The 19,669-nt window shown below is 54.9% G+C and overlaps 6 protein-coding genes across 6 annotated transcripts; 3 read left to right on the forward strand and 3 right to left on the reverse strand.

Annotated features, from left to right (window-relative positions):
* Positions 1-1,471: 1,471 nt before the first annotated feature.
* B0H18DRAFT_1036044 (uncharacterized protein) lies at positions 1,472-2,952 on the forward strand. The gene is made up of 3 exons (XM_048030337.1): positions 1,472-1,827; positions 1,896-2,395; positions 2,434-2,952. Exons 1-3 carry the CDS (start codon positions 1,573-1,575, stop codon positions 2,519-2,521), a joined length of 843 nt encoding a protein of 280 aa, XP_047888088.1. The 5' UTR covers positions 1,472-1,572; the 3' UTR covers positions 2,522-2,952.
* Positions 2,953-5,385, reverse strand: B0H18DRAFT_1036048 (cytochrome P450; the record flags this gene model as incomplete). The annotated part of the gene is made up of 15 exons (XM_048030338.1): positions 2,953-2,974; positions 3,025-3,228; positions 3,289-3,335; positions 3,398-3,431; positions 3,485-3,616; positions 3,669-3,750; positions 3,877-4,057; positions 4,196-4,308; positions 4,350-4,443; positions 4,479-4,515; positions 4,556-4,635; positions 4,668-4,683; positions 4,737-4,928; positions 4,984-5,122; positions 5,178-5,385. 14 exons carry the CDS (start codon positions 5,383-5,385, stop codon positions 3,147-3,149), a joined length of 1,437 nt encoding a protein of 478 aa, XP_047888089.1. The 3' UTR covers positions 2,953-2,974; positions 3,025-3,146.
* A 2,155-nt stretch (positions 5,386-7,540) lies between these two features.
* On the reverse strand, positions 7,541-9,755 carry B0H18DRAFT_1036051 (MFS general substrate transporter). The gene is made up of 8 exons (XM_048030339.1): positions 9,491-9,755; positions 9,193-9,458; positions 8,957-9,141; positions 8,313-8,830; positions 8,252-8,292; positions 8,047-8,187; positions 7,918-7,987; positions 7,541-7,891 (listed from the first exon to the last, which is right to left on the reverse strand). Exons 1-8 carry the CDS (start codon positions 9,578-9,580, stop codon positions 7,790-7,792), a joined length of 1,413 nt encoding a protein of 470 aa, XP_047888090.1. The 5' UTR covers positions 9,581-9,755; the 3' UTR covers positions 7,541-7,789.
* A 1,642-nt stretch (positions 9,756-11,397) lies between these two features.
* B0H18DRAFT_1123832 (cytochrome P450) lies at positions 11,398-13,715 on the forward strand (the record flags this gene model as incomplete). Its single annotated transcript, XM_048034758.1, has 11 exons — positions 11,398-11,503; positions 11,566-11,616; positions 11,676-11,808; positions 11,875-12,066; positions 12,128-12,276; positions 12,345-12,460; positions 12,514-12,615; positions 12,687-12,922; positions 13,245-13,373; positions 13,431-13,574; positions 13,625-13,715. The coding sequence occupies 11 exons, from the start codon at positions 11,398-11,400 to the stop codon at positions 13,713-13,715; spliced, it is 1,449 nt and encodes a 482-aa protein (XP_047888091.1).
* A 780-nt stretch (positions 13,716-14,495) lies between these two features.
* B0H18DRAFT_1214787 (cytochrome P450) lies at positions 14,496-16,968 on the forward strand. The gene is made up of 14 exons (XM_048036598.1): positions 14,496-14,717; positions 14,773-14,905; positions 14,967-15,158; positions 15,231-15,379; positions 15,447-15,562; positions 15,620-15,737; positions 15,803-15,816; positions 15,864-16,030; positions 16,088-16,110; positions 16,163-16,244; positions 16,298-16,417; positions 16,471-16,614; positions 16,666-16,857; positions 16,916-16,968. Exons 1-13 carry the CDS (start codon positions 14,666-14,668, stop codon positions 16,748-16,750), a joined length of 1,395 nt encoding a protein of 464 aa, XP_047888092.1. The 5' UTR covers positions 14,496-14,665; the 3' UTR covers positions 16,751-16,857; positions 16,916-16,968.
* On the reverse strand, positions 16,940-19,249 carry B0H18DRAFT_958527 (cytochrome P450 monooxygenase; the record flags this gene model as incomplete). Its single annotated transcript, XM_048042698.1, has 12 exons — positions 16,940-16,943; positions 17,115-17,258; positions 17,322-17,450; positions 17,511-17,592; positions 17,624-17,664; positions 17,719-17,854; positions 18,010-18,127; positions 18,206-18,321; positions 18,398-18,546; positions 18,599-18,790; positions 18,849-18,981; positions 19,045-19,249. 12 exons carry the CDS (start codon positions 19,247-19,249, stop codon positions 16,940-16,942), a joined length of 1,449 nt encoding a protein of 482 aa, XP_047888093.1.
* Positions 19,250-19,669: the final 420 nt, after the last annotated feature.

A 19,669-nucleotide genomic window follows, 5' to 3' on the forward strand; every position in this document is an offset into this window, starting at 1 on the left:
TTGATGTGCGTCACCGCTTAGCGCCAGCGGGCGAGGCTCCGGTAGGAGATGGGGACAGTAGGCAAGTGTGCGGGTTCGAGCTGCATGGAGGACCAGAACGGTGACTAGCGCCACGCCAAAGACAAGCCTGAGGTCAAGGGAGGTCAGTCCATGTCAACGTCTACAGTGCAGCAGTTGATCGTCCTCAGGCGGGGCTGATACATGCACCAGGCCTGTCCGCATGCGCAAGCATTGCCGCAGTCCGTCATCATGTGAGAATCATCCTCCGAACCTTGATTACCCTGATACGCGCGCAAGTCAGGAAACTGAGCAATCTTTCAAACTCTGGGAGATGATGAGCGGAGCGAAGGTGCTAACCCAGAACCTTGTTCTCTGCGAATTGGAAGGTCTAAGTCCCTGTTTGCGAATTGCGACTCATGGCCTGGCGTGCAGGCGTCCGCGGGACGACGCATTTAGTTTTGTGATGTGACGCACCTTCGGGTCGCGAGTACTACTCGGAGACGCGGCGTACATGAACACGAGGACTATAGGACTCCTCTTCGCAACCTCTTCGTGCTTGATAATCAGAAGATGTCACCCACTGAGTCCCAAGCCGATCAAACATTGTTAAGTGACACGAAATACGTCAAGCTTCATGGGGTGGGTCTTGTCCAGGCTGTACATGCTATAGCAAGTCTGAGTCAGATACGGCACGAATACACCCCCGACCATGCCACGTACCTAACGCTGTCGAGGATTTGCAACATTTAGGACCAAGACATACGCCTTTCCATTATTACCGATCGAAGTCCTGGTAGAGACCTCCGTGAGCATATCCAGGCGGTCGCCTCACGAGTCCTTATGCGTGGAATTCGCACGAGCTTGCGAGGCAAATCCTTTCAGGGGAGCAGACCGGCGCAGACACGTCTGAGCTCGTGTATCCCTATAATTAGCCGCAACAGTCAGTAACAACAACTCGCACAAGATATCTGTATGCGAACATACCGTCAAGTGAACACCATGCAACAGCTATTGACCGGTGAACTTGATCATTACAGACCTTCGGGATGTCCCAGCCGTCACGGTGATGAATCATAGCTAGCCATCGGAGGAGCCGCAGCAGAAGCAGAAGTCCCAGGCTGTTCCAGGTGGTCAGGCGGTCAAGACAATTGTCGTCATAAACCTTCTACTTCTCTCATCGATCCACGAGTTCGCTCCTTGTTCGCTCCTATATATGCTCTATCGCTGGCGCCTATGATCCTCCGAGACTTTTGAGTTGTGCTAGTCGTGCATATGTGTTTGTGCGTGAGTCCGAGAAGAGAACGATGGCGAGTATATGTGAAGTCGACGAAGTGTCAGTGAGAGGTAGGAAGTAGCACTGAATCGAGCCCTCGGCGAGCGACGTTGAATCAAAGCGCCTGTTACGTACTGTCACAACAGGTGCTGCGTGACGAGTCGCGAACGTGACACATTTCACCTGCTTCAAGTTCCCGTCTTCGTCTTCCTCGCATCGCCTCGAGGCGACGGTAAGTAGAGATAAAGGTACGCATGTGAGGGTCATCGGCGCCCAACACCGCGTGAATCACCCCAGAGATGGTTTACTGTAGTCGCTGTGCCCGGTACTTCGTAAACGAGCATGCGCTCGAGCAGCACCAGGACGACTCCAGTCAACACAACATCTGCCACGACTGCGACAAGGATTTTGCGACGTATCATGGATTGAAGCAGCACTGGATCAATGCTCGGAGGCATCACTATTGCCAGGATTGCGACGAGCACTTCGATGACGAGGACGAGCTCGAGGCGCATTACGAAGACTCGCATTTCTACTGTGAGCCATGCAACAAGGTGAATCCGAGTGTGATGTTTGGGCGACCGCACAACTCACCATTAATATCATCCACTTCCGGCCACAGTTGTTCGACTCCGCACATGGCCTGCATGCACACAACCGTCAGTCGCACCACTACTGCCCCGACTGCCGCCGCCTCTTCCAGAACGCGAACAATCTCCAGCACCACCTCCGCTCGACCCTGCACGCAGGCTCGACTGTGCCCTGCCCGGGCAAGAAGTGCAAGAAGATATTCGTTAGCGGCGCCGCGCTCATCCTCCACCTCGAGTCCGGCACCTGCCCCTCCCGCATCACCCGCGAGCAGGTCAACCGCGTCGCTGCCAAATACGACAAGCAGCACGTCATCACGAACCCCGCACGCATGATCGCGTACGGCGAGAGCGGCGCAGGGCAGTCGGTCACGACGTGGGCGACGGAGCGCGCCTGGAACGGGGACCGCTACGAGTGCTTCCTGTGCCACCGCGAGTATCGCACGCTCGCGGCGCTCAACCAGCACCTCGCGAGTCCCGCCCACGAGGAGAAGATGTACCGCTGCCCCCGCGGCTACTCGGGCTGCGGCGCGGAGTTCAAACGCTGAGCGCGCTGTGCCAGCACGTCGAGAGCGAGCAGTGCAACATCCGCAGGTTCAACAGCAAGGTGCAGGACTATCTCGGCGACCTGACGAGCAACATGAAGCGGCTCCGCCTCTGAGCGAACACGCGCTCGAGATCGCCTGTCCTGGCAGTGTCTCGCCGTCCTGGTGGTGCTCACCCTTGTACGATACGATCCGCATGCGGCGATTGGTTCGGGTGCTCCTCCAGTCGCCTGTCTCTGAGCAGCCATCTGGAAGAGCACTCGACAATCGTGTTTCTTATCCGTCATTCTGCTTGTCTCCCTCGCGTTACAACTTCGCCGTATAAGCATGTAGCTGTTCTTGAAGCTTGACCTCTCGAGCATCCCATGGACTGATCTGATCGACTATGCTTGCGCAACGGACGTATTGCAGAATCAAGCTCTTGTTCTATTACCATGCACTATACTCTGTTCTTAAGTCATACATACATCAATGGAGAATACAGCACTCGCCTTGAATTGTCGTCGCAAGTCGACGTCAACTATACAGGGTACAGCTCCAGCCTGACCGCGCATCACGAGCCAGAGAGTATGCGTGCAACTCATACATGTACAGTCTGATGCTCACACGGTGCGCAGGTTATTGCATAAGTTAACAACGTACACACAAGAGTGTCGGGCACTAGAACAAACTCCACATGCGCACTCTGCACGTAGTTCACTGTCTCTGCGGGCCCTTCGGCAACGCACGTGGCACCCGTCTTCACGCATCGTGGTTATCCAATATCATCTGCCGCATCTTCTCCGAGCGTGGACGAATGTCGCACACGAAGGGCTCCGGGTGGCTACGTGTCAAACTCAGCTCAGACTGCACCCCGCTCCGCGACACAAGCTGAACGACGTACGCAACAGATCCCGAGAGGATGGCGGGGTTCGGGGTGATCTCCCTCCCCTCCGCGTCGCGCGCTTTTCGGATATCCATCGCAGCCGCCAGTCGGCAATAGCGAACCACACGTTCTCGTCCGCCAGATGCTGGCCGGGACAGATCCTGAGAGACGAGTCAACCGGAGCACACGGAGCGCGGATCCTGGGGCCACCGACCTTCTGCCGAAGCCAAAGAGGAGCTGTTTCGGGTCCCAGAGCTCGGGCGACTCGCTCTCGTCGAGCTCGAGATACCTCTCGGGCCGGAACTCCTCTGGGTCGTCGTAGAACTGAGTGTCGCGCGTCATGGCCCTTGCGAAGGATGAGTCGCGACGATATGATGCGTCGGCGTGACTGGACGCACCATATGTTGGTGATCACCATAGTCCCTTTGGGGACGTGGTATCCCCGATACACGTCGTCCTCAGTCGTGCAGTGTGGCACCCCTACAGGTCACAAGGCGTGAGTCTCAGACGTGTGTGGTCCCGGGCCCGGTGCGTACCTAAGGGCGCCGCGGGCTGCATCCTAACAAGCAGTCGTTCGAGTCATTACAGACAGTCGTCTAGATGGACAAACGGACTCGTACCGATACACTTCTCGCAGCACGCACTCCAGATACGTGAGCGAAGGCCTGTCGTCGAAGTCGGGTAGCCGGGAGTCGCCGACGACGCTATCTATCTCATTGTGGATCCTTCGCAAGACCTCCGGATGCAAAACCATCTCCAGGACGAACATGAGGACCACGGTCAATGTCTGGCGAGGTCAAAGTCAGTGTCACCATACCATCTATGCCCGAAGGCAAAGTCACTAACTGTGTCTGAGCCGCCTGCGCAAGTTGTACTTACATGAGACAGTTATCCCGGGCTCAGAGGAAAGCATAGACTAACCGACATACAGCGCGCCCGCAGCGCCCTTGATCTGCGCCTCGTCCTCCTCGTCAGCAGCCGCTCGCGAGGTGACTTCTATCAACGACCTCGTCAAGGACGCCTTCGCGGTCCCGGGGCCTGGGTCAGAGGTCCGTCAACAATGCCGAACGAAACGGAACAGCGCATGAACCACCATCTCTCCTTCACCTGCATATACGGAACGTCCTCCAGCGCGCGGATCGCCGCGCGTGCGCGCGCCGCAGACTGCTTGAACTGGCTCCCGGGAACCACGACGGCAGATGGCGCACTGGTAGGAGGCATTCGGTCACGACCGCAGTCACGGTGCTCGCGCGTGGACTCACTCACATGCGGGGAAGAAGTCGACCATGCGCTTCCGGCAGCCGCGCCCTCCATGACCTCACTCAAGCCCTTCTCGATCGTGCGGATGAACTCGTCGTCCGTCGTCTCGATGCTATGGCCGTACGCATTTCGAGGACGATCGCCGCCACGTACCTGCGCATACACCGTCAGCGCGCTACCGACTACGAAACACTGGACGGGCGTACCGCTTCATATGGTGTCTGTAGTCGGCGGGGTCCTGGATGATGTCGTAGAGCATCCGGTCCGCTTCCTGGCGCTGGAGCGGGTGGTAACTGTCCAGCGCGGTTCGGGCGATCAGGGAGTGCTGGTACCACTTCCTGTGGAGCTTCCACACGTCGTCGTACATCCTGAACGCGCTTCCGGCCGTCCAGCCCACGCTGCCCGGTCCGACGATGAGACTCGCGGCCCGACGGAGGCCAGTAGTGGACTCACAGCTCGGTGTCGGTCATGTACGTGAACGGCGGGCGTCCGGAGTACCGGAGCCCCCTCTTCTCGATGAGGTCGAACGCGGCTTGGGAGGAGTTCAGGATCAGGAGCGGGCGCTGGAAGGCCTTCGCAAAGATGATGTCGCCTGCGCTGACCGTATAAGTCGCGGCTACGTGAAGTGAAGATCGTCAGACACTGACCGTACTCTGCGCCCCATTCCGTGAACGTCTTCTGCTGTTCGGCCGCCGGAAGCTGGTGGATATTACCGAGGAAGGGCAGCGGTCTGGGGCCCGGAGGGAGTCGCTGGCGGCTGCGCCTAGTGAAGAAAGCATCGAAAACGACTAGCGCAGCAATGAGCGCGACGAGCGCTGTCACGATAGACGTTGCGAAAGGTAATGTCTTGTCCATGCTTCGACAGGACGTGCACCGAGGGTGAATGCGCGTGCTGACTTCCCGCCAGCGAGCTTTTATCTGACTCTGTACAGGAGCTCCTTACGACGGAGAGTACGGCATACATGCAGCTAAAAAGAGTTAGCCTCGGGCACTACTCACTGGCGACGTCACCCGCGCAGCATCGAGACAATAAGTAACAAGGATGAATCAAACATGTGTGGCCCATCTGCATACTCACTTCTCGCCAGAAGGCGGTGGAGCTGTATTCCACTTTAATGTGACTTGGCATCCTGACAGAAGATTCCATCGTAGAATTGGGCTACGATACAAGTCCATCACAGACCATTCCTGACCAGCACTTGAACGCAGAACCGGTCGCGTCTGACAACGAGGACATGTGCACTGCCGACATAGACGGAATTGATACGACCCCATTTCGCTTGTATGAAGGGTAGGTGTCATTACGTTGAGTACAGCAAACGGCATGAGGGCGCCTCACCTTCCCGAAGCACTTTCGTCATTCCGATGCGCTCGAACGACGGAGAGGTGCATCTTCGCTCCATCCGCATTGTCTCGCATTGGTTGCGATCAGCGGGTGTTCGCCATCGAATCCGAATGATCAGTGGATGAGATGCAGAAGCACCCCGTTATTGTTGCGGGCGGAGGAAGACAAGACAGCAGCTGTCGCACGATTCCGCGGACGTCGGCTCCGCAGCAGCGTTATGAAGACCTCGAAAAATGAAGTTGGCGTTGCTCCACTTCAAGCATGAAACCTTATTCCAAAAGTCCAAAAAGGGAACATCCCAGCGGGCGCGTTGCCAGCATTGTGTGGCTGAATGGAAGCCCCTTCTCCTCTCCTCCCCCACCGGAGATCGCACGGGCCGTCGCGCTGCCCCCTGTGCGGCAAGTCCTGGATGGCCACCCGTCCAGTAGATCCACAACCCGGAAGAACCGGGAAGTTCAGAGGCTCGTTGTTCAGCTTATTGAACTCACCGTACGTTTCTCGTCTCCAGAGTCGTCACAGACTGTACTGTGTAAGCACATGGGCATATATGCGCGGCTGCATCGCAATCCACCGGTGAACGTTTGAACGAAGGATTGCGCGGCGACGCGTTCAGTCTGAGTCAAGGATCTGGTGATCGACACCGCGGCAGGTACTCCGAGGCTCGTGTTGGACCCGCGTTTAAGTTGTGGGAAGCTGTAGCAGCTGTGGCTTTTCGACAACTGGATGCATGGAGCTTGGGCAGAAGGGGCAGACGCGACGCCAGTGCAAGTCTCTTTCTTTCTTTCTCCGTAACTACTGGTTACGTAACATCGTTGCGCGACCCCGTGACTGCATACAACGCGTCGCGCCCGGCGCCACGCACACTGTACGCCGACTCATCGGCATGCATAAGTATATGCGCACATACGCGACCAGCTCGCAGTTGCACAAACGGTCACAGCCTCTCTTCCCCACCATCCAGCCGCACCAACTCCATACCCTCGTCCAGTACACCAACCGCTCTAGCCAACGACTCGTGTGCACCCGCGGCTCCTATATCAGGTACGACTTGTCGTACCCAAGGTGCGACAGTGGCGCGGGCCATCGGTCTCAAAATGTCCTTGCAGCATCAGCAGGCCAACCACGCAGCGTCAAACGCGAGCAACATCTGGAAGCGCGTGGAGACGGCCGGCGCGCAGCTCGGCGTCTCGAACAGCGGGCTCGCGACTTGATTATCCCAGAAAGCCGATGGTCCAGGCCGGGAGATGGCGGAATGCGGAGGCAATGTCGCAGGAAGTCGTGAGCCGATCGCGACGTTCCGGTGTGTGCAGATCATGAGCAAGAGCTGGACACGCAGCTACTCAACAGAATACACTTACACAGGCTCCGATCCCTTAAAGCTCTCATGGGACCATTCAGAAGCTAGGAGAGAAGCCGTCCCCGTCAGTAAGAGACGACCAGCACGGTACGACCCGAGGCGCAGGCGCCGTTAGAGGTGATTTCGCCCTCAGTCCCCTGTACCGAGTTACAGCCTTTTATTCAGCCGTAGACGAGTACTCACGACTGCATACCTAAGGAAAGTATTCTAAGCATCTGGATGTCGATGAGAACGAAGACGTACCGCAATGCCGACTGCGTAGTTCGATGCCGCATATCCTACTCCAGAGCGAGCGGACTGACTCCGAACCTAACTTGTTAGTAACTGGTGCCTATCGCAAGCCATCGGCCTGCGAGGGGCGCGGCATCTGCATCACCAAAGTGGATAGAACGTTATAGCGGGCACAGTGTACTTGCGTGAGCATCTCCACCACCACTTCTATGTATACAATGCAATACGTTCACCATAAACACACGCCTCAGCTTGCCTCCCCGCCCCATCAGCCAGCACGGACCTCACACACATACCGGAAGTCCCGGTTCTGTATATCCGTGAGGTCAGTACTCCTTCTCGACCTTGCGCTCGACGCGCGCGCCGTCGGGGAGGACGACCTCGACGTACACGTCGTCGTACGTCGTGTCGCGCGGCTCCGCTCGCGCCTGCGGTTCTCGCGCGCGAGCAGGACACGGATCGCCATCAGGAGCGCCATGCAGGTCGCGTAGCAGACGCCGATGATCAGCCACGGGATGTGGTTCCTGCAAAGGCGTGTTGGTTCAGACCGGAAGGGAGGATGGTGGTGGGAGGCGGGGCTTACCGAGGCGTGTACTTCGCCTGCCACATGAACGGGCCCGCGGCGTTGCCGACGCAGTACGCGATGAGCATAATCGCATTCACGGTGACCTTCTTCGTGTGCCCCGCGGTGACGTTCGTGAGCCAGGAGAGCGCGAGCACGAACCTGTAACGCTGATACCTGACAACGCGAACATCAGTACAAGCTCATCTCCAGAGGACAAGCGAACATACCAGTCATCCATTGGCCGAAAAGAGTCCAACCTTGTTGCTCCACGGCAGCAGGTTGACGAGCATGATGCCCAGCATCGTCGGCATGAAATAGATCGTCCCGACATACGCACGAGAGTTGGGCAGCCGCGCCGCGAGGTTCACGCCCGTGAAGATCGTCGCGATCTCCACAAACCCGTTGACCATCGCGAGGAGGGTCGTCTGCAGCGTCGTGAAGCCGAAGTTGGCGATAATGAGCTGCTGCTGGTTCGTGAGCGAGTTCGGCACGTTGTCGAACGCGGAGAAAGCCGCGAAGAGCCACGTCTTGGGGTCGGTCAGCGCCTCGATGAACTGCTCGCGCTTCCACCGCTTGTTCTCCACACCCGTCTGGTTCGCCTGCAGGCGCTGCACGGCGAGCACGCGTTCCTCAGGTGTGAGGAACCACGCCGTCGTGGGCGAGTCGGGGAACATCAGGAAGAAGCAGACGGAGGTGATAAGCGTCAGGATGCCGGTGATGATGACGAGCCATTGCCAGGGCTTGAAGTTGCCCGTCTTTATGTACAGCGACCCGAACGAGATGAAGCCGATCACAATTTGTGCTGTCGTGTCGTCGATCAGTCAATTTCGTCGACGTGGGGGAAACAGGCGCACCAGTGCCATTCATCAGGACTAAACAACACGAACGATCGATCAGGTTCACATCGGGGTGAAGGTGGGGAAGATACGACACCAGTACCCAATCCTCAGCGTCTGCTCCTTACGCGTGTAGAACATGCTCGTGACGATCATGAAGCCGGCGGTGATGGACCCCTCGCATATGCCAAGGATGAAGCGGCAGGCAAACAAGCCACCAAAGTTCTTGCACGCAGCATGGCTGCAGAGCGCGACGCCCCACACGAAGATGTTCAAGCTACGAAAAGATGAGCAGCGGAGCACGAAGAGAAGCACCGTCATGACGCACCTCATCCACTTGCCCACCGGGAACCGCTGCAGCGCAAGGTTTTGTGGATACTCAAAGGCAAGGTAGGAGAGGTAAAAGATCGTTCCGAGCCAGTTGTACTCGTTCGTCGTGAGATGCGTCGACGTCTTGATCCCCAAGATGGCCGCGCTGCCCAGCGTGGTCTTGTCCATGAACTGGATCCAATAGAGGACGCACATGAGCGGCATGAGGTGCAGGTCGATTTTCCGCCGGAGACGACGCTCCTCCTCGGGCGTGATCTCGACATGCTTGCCAGCGACGAGGGCCGCGCCGTGTCGACCTGGTCGGTAACGAGCGCAACGTGGGACGTTGACTTCTTCTCGTCCTTCGAGTCGAGGGAGGCCTTCTCGAGGGTATCTTGTGCGCTCATGGTGGATTGGTTCGGAGCAGAGAGCCACGCAGTCGCTGGCAGCAGAAGCACCGCAGACGCTGGAGGAGCGCGTCCCGGCTTATGTTGGTGAAGGCGACTCCAAGTCGATCAGAAAATGAGTCCGGCGGATGATAGCGCTGACCCCATGTGAACAGGCCATGATAAAGGATCTATCGTAGGTCAGGGTCCAGGTCGTCGGCACCGATACTGAGCGAGCCAAGTAGATAGGGAGAGCGATTATGACACCGCTATCTGCTATGGCAGAACTTAGTCCTTCCAGTATATATGCATGACAGTACACGAGATTGCTGCGACTCACCGCCAGGGGACGCTCGTCATGTGTAGTGCGTAGATAACAGCCAGGAATCTTCTTGGCATGGGTATTGAGCGTGGATGGCTGAGCGTTGCGAGAGGAAACTACAGTGGACGCGAGCTCGATCGAGCGCGGATGGCGGGTGCAAAGAATTCCGTACGTGCATGTCACCTGGTCCGTGAGAACATCCCGATGCTACCGGTGGTCGCGTCGTGGGCGCTTGTGTACGTTCTCTCTGGCAGCTGCAGCCCAAACGAGAGTATCTGAGTCTTTCTGGTCAGCACGGGATTACTGCAGCCGGTACGTACGGAGTCCGATGCTTCCGCGGTATAGCAGTGACGACTTGACACAACATGGGGGTTCGAGGTCAAGTGGGAACGTCGCGTCTTCACGACAGGCTGTTATATATACGGGTGCATCGAAATGACAGTTTTCATCTAAGTATCACAGAAGCATGGACTGCCGGAGCTGGGCTGTGAAGAGGAGGATCGGTGACGTCATTCGCATATGCCACCGCCAAGCTTTGTCTGTCTGGCCCCTGCAGTGTTCTGAAAATCTTGAAGACTTTCGGGACTCAAGTACCCAAGAGACAAGAAGATCGTCAAATTGAATGCGAGGCTCAGAGTGCTAGGGACCCGCAGTGCAGCTCTATAGCTCGACTTACTAACATTTAGTGATTGCACGTCTTGTAGATCGATATCGAGTCCTGGCCAGGGGCACGTCAATCCTGGACAGCAGGCACGAGTTCCTCAAGCAGGTCGATGAGGTGGTAAGAAACATTCGTCGGCACATACATCAGCTGCTCACTGTTACATATGATCAGGCTCCGCGATACGTGAGGTCGCCGCGTCCTCGAAGTCGGTTCAATCACTGACTCGTTCTCCCAGCTATTCGACCTGAACCTCAGTGATCTTGCTTCGCACTGTTGCATTGTATGTAAGTTGTTACTTTCGCCAATAAGTGCGACCTTGCAGCTCATCCCTGGGAATCTCTCAGCCCCAATCGCTCAAGAGGTTGGTCACTGGGTGAGTTGTCAGGTACCCAAACCTACAGGCTGTAATGCCCGACAGAACTATCCCGCTTCAGTGACCTGGCGTCTTCCCCCGATTCATTGTTCCACACATGTCATGACCCATATCACTCGCTCTCAGGACTCGGCGGGAGGCCATCGCTCCCAATGCGGCAGATGTATCTCTCCCGCACACCTCTCGTGAGATTCGTCCAGAAGAAATGGCGATACGAGTGCCTACTATTGATGGTCCCGTGGCCTGTATCTCAGGCTGAACGACGCATCGGTATATCGGGAGCCATCGGGACTCTTCAGGCAGCCGATGGAGGCGCATTACTTCCGATCAATGGGAGGCAAGAAGATTGAACTCTCGCGACCTGTGCGGTCATCCCTGGAGCTGAGCTCCATACTGAGGACGTTGAGGACACCCGACGTACATAAGGTGTGAGTCTTCAGCGGTCCCGTCCAAGGAGCACGAAACCGACCGCTCTTGCCATGTTTCTAGATGTTCTCCCGTCGCATCCGCAGAACGCGATGGAGCAACTCGCAGGCCTCGCACTTGCCTTTCTCCTGATCTCCCTCCTCCTTTGGTCGCGCAAACGTAGAGCCCTCCGCCTTCCTCCAGGCCCTCCGCGACTCCCGATATTAGGCAACTTACACCAGATCTCAGACAGTATCAGCACGAGACGTTCACAGAATGGGCGAGAAAATGCGGTACGACTCTATCCCAACGAAGCACTGCTTACATGGTACTGACTTGATACACGTTTCAGGTGACGTCGTGTACGCCCGGCTTCTCACAAAAGATGTCCTCATCATCAACTCTGCCGCTGCCGCACGGGCGCTCATGGAGAAGCGCGGCGCAAAGTACTCTGGCCGACCTCCCTGCACGTACCTCAACGACCTGTGAGTCTGAAAACGACCAGAATCAGACACGTCTTTGGAGCCTGTTATCTGATATATGTGCTACAGAAGTGGATTCAGCTGGAACATTGGGTTTATGCAGTACGACGACCGCTGGAGGCGCCATCGCAGATGGTTCCAGAATGGGTTCCAGGTGAAGAAACGGCTCGACAGCTACGTGCCCATCCAGCAGCGCGAGACGCGTCGATTCCTCGTGGACCTGCTCCGAGAGCCCGACGCGTTCATGGATCACTTCAAGCGGTGCGTCGTGCTTGCATCCCTACGGAGACGAACCTGCTTAGTGCTATTCCGCGCACTCTAGCCTCGCTGCTGCAATTATGCTCGAGGTCGGGTACGGCCACACGGTGACGTCCGTTGGTGATGCGCACGTCCGCAAGGTAGACGCTGCAGTGGGGGGTATCTTCGAGGCGGGCAACCCCGGCTCGATGCTCGTCGACTTCTTCCCCGTCCGTGAGTTCTTCGTTCTGAACACAAAGTATGGGCGACACTGACGAGGGCCGCGCTGACCCGTGCGCCAGTGAAGTGGATACCCGCATGGATGCCAGGTGCGAGCTGGAAGCGGACCGCGGACCGCCTCCGCCCCGCTATCGACTCGATGAACCTCGATCCGTTCAGGGCAATCATGGAGGCGACGGTGCGGATCCGTCTCCTGGTCTTTCCACACCGTTCACATTACCGTATACGCAGACTGCAGGCACGGCGAAGCCGTCGTTCGCCACAGCAATTCTGGAAGAGGCTCCAACAGACGAACCACTCTTGGCGGCGGAAGAGAGAGAGATGAGTGGCGCGGTGGGTACTGTCTATACAGGCGAGTCGCGGACTTCCCTTCTCGTCCTACTATCCTGACATGGCCTGCTTAGCGGGAACGGAAACGGTGCGTACAATTCTTGTCTTACAAGGCGCATATACAGAGCGTGTATGGTTCCCAGACAGTCAGCGTGCTCTCCCTGTTTGTGTTCGCCATGGTCCGCCATCCCGAAGTATACACGACAGCACAAGCAGAGATGGATCGTATCGTCGGACGTGAGAGGCTGCCTCAGTTTGACGACCGACAGGAGCTTCCGTACCTCGAGTGCGTGCTGAAAGAGGTGTATAGGTGAGCACTCTTCGAGTCGACCCTTGTATGCGGTCCAAAATTTGCGACTCGGATTGGGTGTGGTCATTCATACTCAATGCTAATGGAACATACGAACAGATGGGGCGTGCCTATCCCTCTGAGCAAGTCTATTTAGCATGCCGATCCATGAGGAGGCGGACTGATGGGGGCATCACGCACAGGCATCACGCACCAATTGACTGAAGACGACAACTACAATGGATACGACATGCCTCGCGGAGCGACAGTCATACCAAATCTCTGGTATCCCGCCTCGAGTCATCGTATTGGATGTGATTGTCTCATTCTGTAATCTGTACAGGGCTATGTTGCACGACGAAACGATATACGAGGACCCAGACGACTTCAAGCCTGAGCGTTTCCTCAATATCGAGCCCGCGCTCGCAGAATTACGTGACCCCCGCAAGATCGTGTTTGGGCATGGACGACGGTACACTATCCCATGAGCTCAATCTCACCACATGAGTTCACGGTGTTTGTCTTCTAGAATATGTCCGGGACGCTTTCTGGGAGACAGCAGCATCTGGCTCGTCATCGCCAACATGATAGCCACCTTTGACCTTGCCAAGGCACGCGACTCAGCGGGGCGGGATATCACGCCCACAACGGATTTCGTATCTGGATTCGTCAGGTCGGTTTGGGTGTTCGCATGCAATACAATTGACATACATGTCTCGCCAGACACCCGAAGCATTTCGTCTGTGACATCCGACCCCGATCGGAGAGGAGTGCGGAGCTGATCTCACGGAGCTTCCAAGAGGGCGATGAATGAGGTTCCAAGGAAACGATGCACGGCGCCTGCTTCGTAGACACAGCCTATAAACACCGGTCCACCATATGTATGAGAGGTACGAGCCACGCTGCCGTTTTCGTAAGCATCAGCTGTTGGATCATGTGGTTTGGGCGTGTCCCCAATCTATATGTATTTGATCTCCCAGGCTGACCTTCGGACAGGGAAATGATGACTTATGTACGATTGTAGAAATCCCTGAAGACGAGGACGCGCGTCAAGTCGAGAGCAGCGGGGACTTCTGGTATATCGAGTATACCCCGTTCGAACGCGTGAAGACCTGCTACGTACATGCGAACTATGTAGCTACTCCGATCACGTGCAGTAGGCGCTACACCCCATATTCCGTCAACGATAGGCTTCTAGTGCGGCTCTCAGTCCGGACCAACCTATGAGACCAAGCACAAGGTCGGGTCGACGTGTGTTGCTCCATAGCCGCGATGCCGTGGGGCAACTGCTTTGAGAGGTATGTACGTACACCAATAACTTAATCGAAGCATATATACACACTTCTGACTGGCCTAAGTGCCTGGCAAGGTCAGGCGGATTAGCGGGCGAGCTTACAACATTTCCAACGCCGTCATAATCTCCGATGTATGATTAACAAGGTTCTGAAATGGACCTCACTCCGGTAATCATCTCCCAAGGGATCACTGCTCTATTTGGCGAATTGCGCTTGAGTGGGAGTCTAAAGATATACTATCGCCACAAGCTGAAAAGGGGCACGCAGGGAGGCCTAGTGCACGTATCAACGCTGATCCCAGCTGCTGCACCGGCTCCAACATCTCTTCAACTATGACTCTATCACTCGGCATCCAAGCTGCGTTCGCAGTTTTCGTCGCCCTCGCCTACTATGGACTACATTGGCGAAATTGCGTCGTCGTCTGCCACCTGGGCCTCGTCCATTTCCTATCCTGGGAAATATTCCGCAGATGACTCTCGAGTTCCCGGAGAAGAGATTTGCGCAATGGGGGAAGGAGTATGGTACGAGCGTCCGAGTGCTTACATCGTGGGGTCGCGGCTGACTGTACTGCACTAGGGGACATGATTTTCTTGAAGATGTTCAACACGCCTGTCTTGGTTATCAATTCTGCGCACGCTGCACGAGATCTGCTGGACAAACGGAGCGTAATATACTCGGATAGGCCGTATTCAGTCATGATGACAGACTTGTGAGTGTATCAAGTGTCGCCGGGCCCGGACTCCTTGTATGAATGACTTCCGATGTCGTAGGTTGGGATGGGAGCACGATTTCGGATTACTACCATACAATGAGGAGTTTCGCAAGCATCGACGATGGATGCATATGCCTTTCTTTTCCAGGTCTTGCCTCGCCGCGTTTGCCGACATGCAGACGCGCGAGGTGATTGCTTTACTAATGGGATTTCTGAACGATCCGGAGGGCTTTGGGGCCCATTTCAAACGGTGAGGTTCCGATGTTCTTTGAGTTACCAAGCCTTTCACCAAGCCTTTCTCATCTCATAAAAAACGACTTAGGTACTCTGCCTCCTTTATGTTCCGATATCTTTACGGGCACACAGTAATATCTCCTGACGACGAGAATCTGCACGTCATCGAGAAGGCAGTAGAGGGGACGATGAACTGCTCGGCTCCTGGAACAGTCCCTGTGGACTTCATCCCGTCTCGTGAGTGTGCTTTAGTGCTGATCGTTTCGTCCCTTCATTCGCAGCTCCTGATATCGTATTCTGTCAGTGAGATATCTCCCGACCTGGTTACCGGGTGTAGGCTTCAAGCAAAAAGCCGTGTGGGTCAGGACAGCCGTGAGGGATGCCGCGCAACGGACCTACAACTTGGCAGAGAGCAAGCTGGTAAGCATTCGCGAGATTTTATGATTCTGCGTGTCTCATCAAACCAAACAATCGAAGACCAAAGACAACATTGAAACCCCCGTGATATCGTCATTGATCAAGGAATTCACATCTAAGGGAACTCTGGAGACGGAAAAGCCAGAGATCATGATGTTTGGACTCACGTTGTACGCAGGTGGGTCGCATCTGAACAACTCGACTAGAACCCGCTCTATCGTCGCTGATGCAATTCTTATACAGCCGGCACAGATACGGTAGCGCTCGTCACATGCCAGACTACATCAACTCATTTCCTGATTAGACGCATACCGTGCTCATGGCCTTCCTGCTTGCTATGATCATGTATCCGGATGTCTGCGTGAAGGCGCAAGAAGAGATGGCCAGTGTGGTCGGTAGCGCAAGGCTTCCGACTGTCAACGATAGGGATGCACTACCGTACCTTGAATGCATCCTCAAGGAGACGTACCGGTACGTGACGGTTGACATCATTGACTAGTAGTGCATCAACTCACTGCGGCAACATAGGTTCTCCTGCCCTGCACCATTAGGTACTTGTGTTCTGTGCCTCACCGACTAGGTGCCATCGAACTGATTCCTCAGGTGTGCCTCATGCATTGCGCGAGGACGACGAGTATCGTGGGTGCTGGATACCGAAGGGGACAATGATCATTCCAAACCTATGGTCAACGTGGTTGAAACATTTCTAGCATTACTCGTTGACAAGGTGCTGTTTAGGTTTATGCTGCATGATGCCGACGCCTATCCCGACCCGGAGGCGTTCTGTCCAGACCGTTTCAATGGGCTATATGAGAATCAAGAAGATCCACGAAACATCGTCTTCGGTTTTGGTCGGCGGTAATTGACGCCTTTGATTCTGTTGTTTAATGAACTAATCTCGCTGCTCTTAGTATATGCCCTGGTCGCCGTTTCGCAGAAATCGGAATTTGGCAGGCGATGGCCAACATCGTAGCAACATTCGATCTCGGCAAGGCTCGTGATGCAATGGGCAATGAGATCACGCCGTCGGGGACCTTCTCATCCGGTCTCATTAAGTACGATGCGTTTCCTATCGGAGGAACTGCTAAGCTGATGTATTCACTCAGTCACCCTCATCAGTTTGAATGCACCATCAGGCCACGATCTCAGCAAGCCATCGAACTCATAACCGATGCAAACATGAAGTGGTAGGGTCGAGACAGCATTAACCACGAGTAAGGATGTTGTGTTACGATGTTTCAGCATATCCGCAACGGTCCGTGCAATGGGACATAATGGCATTTACTTTGAGACGGATAGTACGATGCACGCGTAATGTGAACAGCAGCGACATAACTGACAACGACATACTATTAGTATTTCAAGAAAAGACGGGACATTCTACCTGCGCACAAGATCACAGAAGAGGGCTCATTCACGGTGTTACCGATGTTGTAAGACTGGCTATCAGACTCGTAGCCACCGCGCGCGGCTTTATAGAGCATTCGAAGTGCTCTACGTGGCTGGGTCCCCGTAAGCACTTGACCTCAGTCGTTCAAGATGCATCACTGCGTACCGAACTGCCCCGGGAATGAAGGACTGCGAGGGAGTTATTTCTTCGCCTAATGCAGTACGGGCCTTTTCAACATCCAAGGTGGCGACGATAGCAGCCATGGATAGCCAAATACTCGTATCAGCGAATCGGCGGCCAGGGCAAATCCTGCAAGGGGGAGTGGTATCAGGACTTCATCGTATTCTGTACGAGTCGACGTCTCGGACATACCGCCTGCCATAACCAAAAATGATGTTACGAGGACACATGTCCTCCATTTCTTCTTCAGATAGGCCCCAGAAGCGCTCTGGCCGGAACACCTCCGGTTCTGGATAGAGCTCTGCATCCCGAGTCATGAACCTGGTGTCCCAGAGAAGTCAGGGGCCGTATCACTCGTATACTATATTGTTGCGTACTGACCACATGTTAGGTATTATTATGCAACCCTTTGGGATTTTGTAACCCCGGTACTCGTCTTCTTCACTTAGCGCATGCGGGATACCTACCAAATTCCTTCAATACATATCACTCACGCGTGACATGATAGGCACCTAATGGCCCAGGGCAATGCCAACTATCGGCATAGTTAGATAATGTAGTAGCCGACATCATTACACACACGACGTACCGGTATACCTCTCTCAGCATGCAGTCTAGATACGGCAGCGAGTTCCTGTCGCAAAGGTCTGGTATGCGATCATTGCCCACGACACGATCAATTTCGTCTTGAGCTTTGCGTAAAGCTTCGGGATATAGAACGATGGCTAAGATGAGCGCATGCAACACCTGTGTCTGTCATGATGTGGTGTTGTGTCAGCCAGACATTATTCAGATATCAGCGGACGAACTGTTTCAACCCCACCTTAAAGTCATACGACTGTCAGTCGAATTTTGACCATATGATCCCAAATACACGTACCAACATAACTGATGGCTCCGATACTCATGATATCCTGTCGTTCAGTGGCTAGCGTGCCCTTCGATGTATACTCTTCTATAAGAGATTTCACGAGTGAAGGCTTGTCTTCGCCTGCAGCCTAGATGAACAGAAGTCACTAGTGTGATCAATCGCTCGCCATACTTGCAAGATAGCCCAGATGGCACTACGAGCGCACCATGAGTCTCTCAACTAGCTCGTATGGGTTGATGTGTGCCATGTGAATAGCGACATTTGCCTTGGCTGCCTTCCTCTTGAAGTCTGCACCGGGAAGCCACGTTGGAACCCATCGCACTGTCGGCAAATGTTCCACACACGTAAATCAACATTGTCTCACTGGTAACAGGACACCATGATTCGGGGCACTCACAGAAAGGCAGGAAGTCTACAATTGCAGCACCTGGGGTTGCGATCTCCGAAGTTCCTTGGCTAGCCGTCTCAACATAAATGAGGTTCTCGTCATCATCGGAAGTGACAGTATGTCCATAAAGCCCTTCCAGCATGAGCGAGGACGAAAACCTGATCAAATATACAGCTCAGGTCCAGTCGCTGTTACTATTGTGACACCTACCGATGGAGGTGAGCGGCATAATCCTCCGGTCTCCGCGCGAGTCCCACAAGAAGCACTCGGACGGCTCTGGCCTGAACCGCAGTGAACTGATTAAGCGAGCTACTAGCGAAGAATGTTGAATGTATCCATCGCCGTTGTTTCTTATGTCGTTCACCCATGTTCATGAACGGCAGAGCATCTCTCCATCCTAGCCTGTGAATGCAAGAACACTCAGGATTTTTTCGCTCTAAATGTAAGCAGTACCACTCACAGCTCGGACATAAGTATTGACGGAGGCCTGTCTGAATACTTTCCACTCCGTTTTACTAAAAGCTCTCGCACAGCTGTCCTAGAGTTCACAATCAGAGTTGGCCTTGAGAACATCCGGACGAAGATGACGTCTCCTGTGCAAGACATGTTGAGCATTCAGGACCGGGACCTGTGTGCTATCATTGAACTTTGCACACCGTATAGTTTACTCCACTGCGCAAATGTTTTCTCTGGGCTTTCTATCGAGACCTGGTGAGCATTGCCGATGATCGGAAGAGGACGAGGTCCAGGAGGTAGACCGTGCGATCGGTTGAATCGGTTAAAGATCAGGACACAGCAGCAGACAGCGGAAAAGACGAGACAGGCGAGAGCCTGTTGAGGTGCACTGATGAACAGAAACATGATTAGTCGGACGATAGGAGTATACGAACCAGCATTTGTACCTCACGAAGACGCTGACCATGGCCAGCGATCCTAATCTGGTGCGATGGCCTACTTTTGAGAGCCTGAGACCAATGCCGCCGCGCCGTTGAGCCAGACCTACAGGTCTGACGTTGGTCGTATTACAGGACCGATATTGACAGCTATTTGCATAACGCGCGGTCAATGACCACGACGGAGGCTGGCACTGGCTCTCAAGCTAAGCGTCGTTTTGGGAGTTTGTCTGCATGTACGGCACCCAGGGGGTGTCTATCGTTATGCAAATAGCTGGAACCTTGAACGTTTGAACCTTGAGCTTGAGACACTGCTCCGCTATCGTTGTCCGAGTCCATATACCGTTACGTAAGTATTACGCATTTACGGCCTGAAAACGGCATCAGC

Source organism: Fomitopsis serialis, assembly GCF_022376445.1.
Source record: "Fomitopsis serialis strain Sig1Antser10 chromosome Unknown B0H18scaffold_107, whole genome shotgun sequence".
Lineage (NCBI taxonomy): Eukaryota > Fungi > Basidiomycota > Agaricomycetes > Polyporales > Fomitopsidaceae > Fomitopsis > Fomitopsis serialis.

What these genes read in the sequence shown, in the direction of transcription:
- B0H18DRAFT_1036044 (XM_048030337.1), top strand. Translation starts at nt 1,573, where the DNA reads ATGGTTTACTGTAGTCGCTGTGCCCGGTACTTCGTAAACGAGCATGCG. An exon ending in ACTGTGAGCCATGCAACAAG is followed by an intron (nt 1,828 to 1,895) that starts GTGAATCCGAGT and finishes TTCCGGCCACAG; the next exon opens with TTGTTCGACTCCGCACATGG. An exon ending in TACTCGGGCTGCGGCGCGGA is followed by an intron (nt 2,396 to 2,433) that starts GTTCAAACGCTG and finishes GCACGTCGAGAG; the next exon opens with CGAGCAGTGCAACATCCGCA.
- B0H18DRAFT_1036051 (XM_048030339.1), bottom strand. Translation starts at nt 9,580, where the DNA reads ATGAGCGCACAAGATACCCTCGAGAAGGCCTCCCTCGACTCGAAGGAC. An exon ending in CCGGTGGGCAAGTGGATGAG is followed by an intron (nt 9,142 to 9,192) that starts GTGCGTCATGAC and finishes ATCTTTTCGTAG; the next exon opens with CTTGAACATCTTCGTGTGGG. An exon ending in CAGGCGAAGTACACGCCTCG is followed by an intron (nt 7,988 to 8,046) that starts GTAAGCCCCGCC and finishes ACGCCTTTGCAG; the next exon opens with GAACCACATCCCGTGGCTGA.
- B0H18DRAFT_1214787 (XM_048036598.1), top strand. Translation starts at nt 14,666, where the DNA reads ATGACTCTCGAGTTCCCGGAGAAGAGATTTGCGCAATGGGGGAAGGAG. An exon ending in GCAATGGGGGAAGGAGTATG is followed by an intron (nt 14,718 to 14,772) that starts GTACGAGCGTCC and finishes GTACTGCACTAG; the next exon opens with GGGACATGATTTTCTTGAAG. An exon ending in GTCTTCGGTTTTGGTCGGCG is followed by an intron (nt 16,418 to 16,470) that starts GTAATTGACGCC and finishes CGCTGCTCTTAG; the next exon opens with TATATGCCCTGGTCGCCGTT.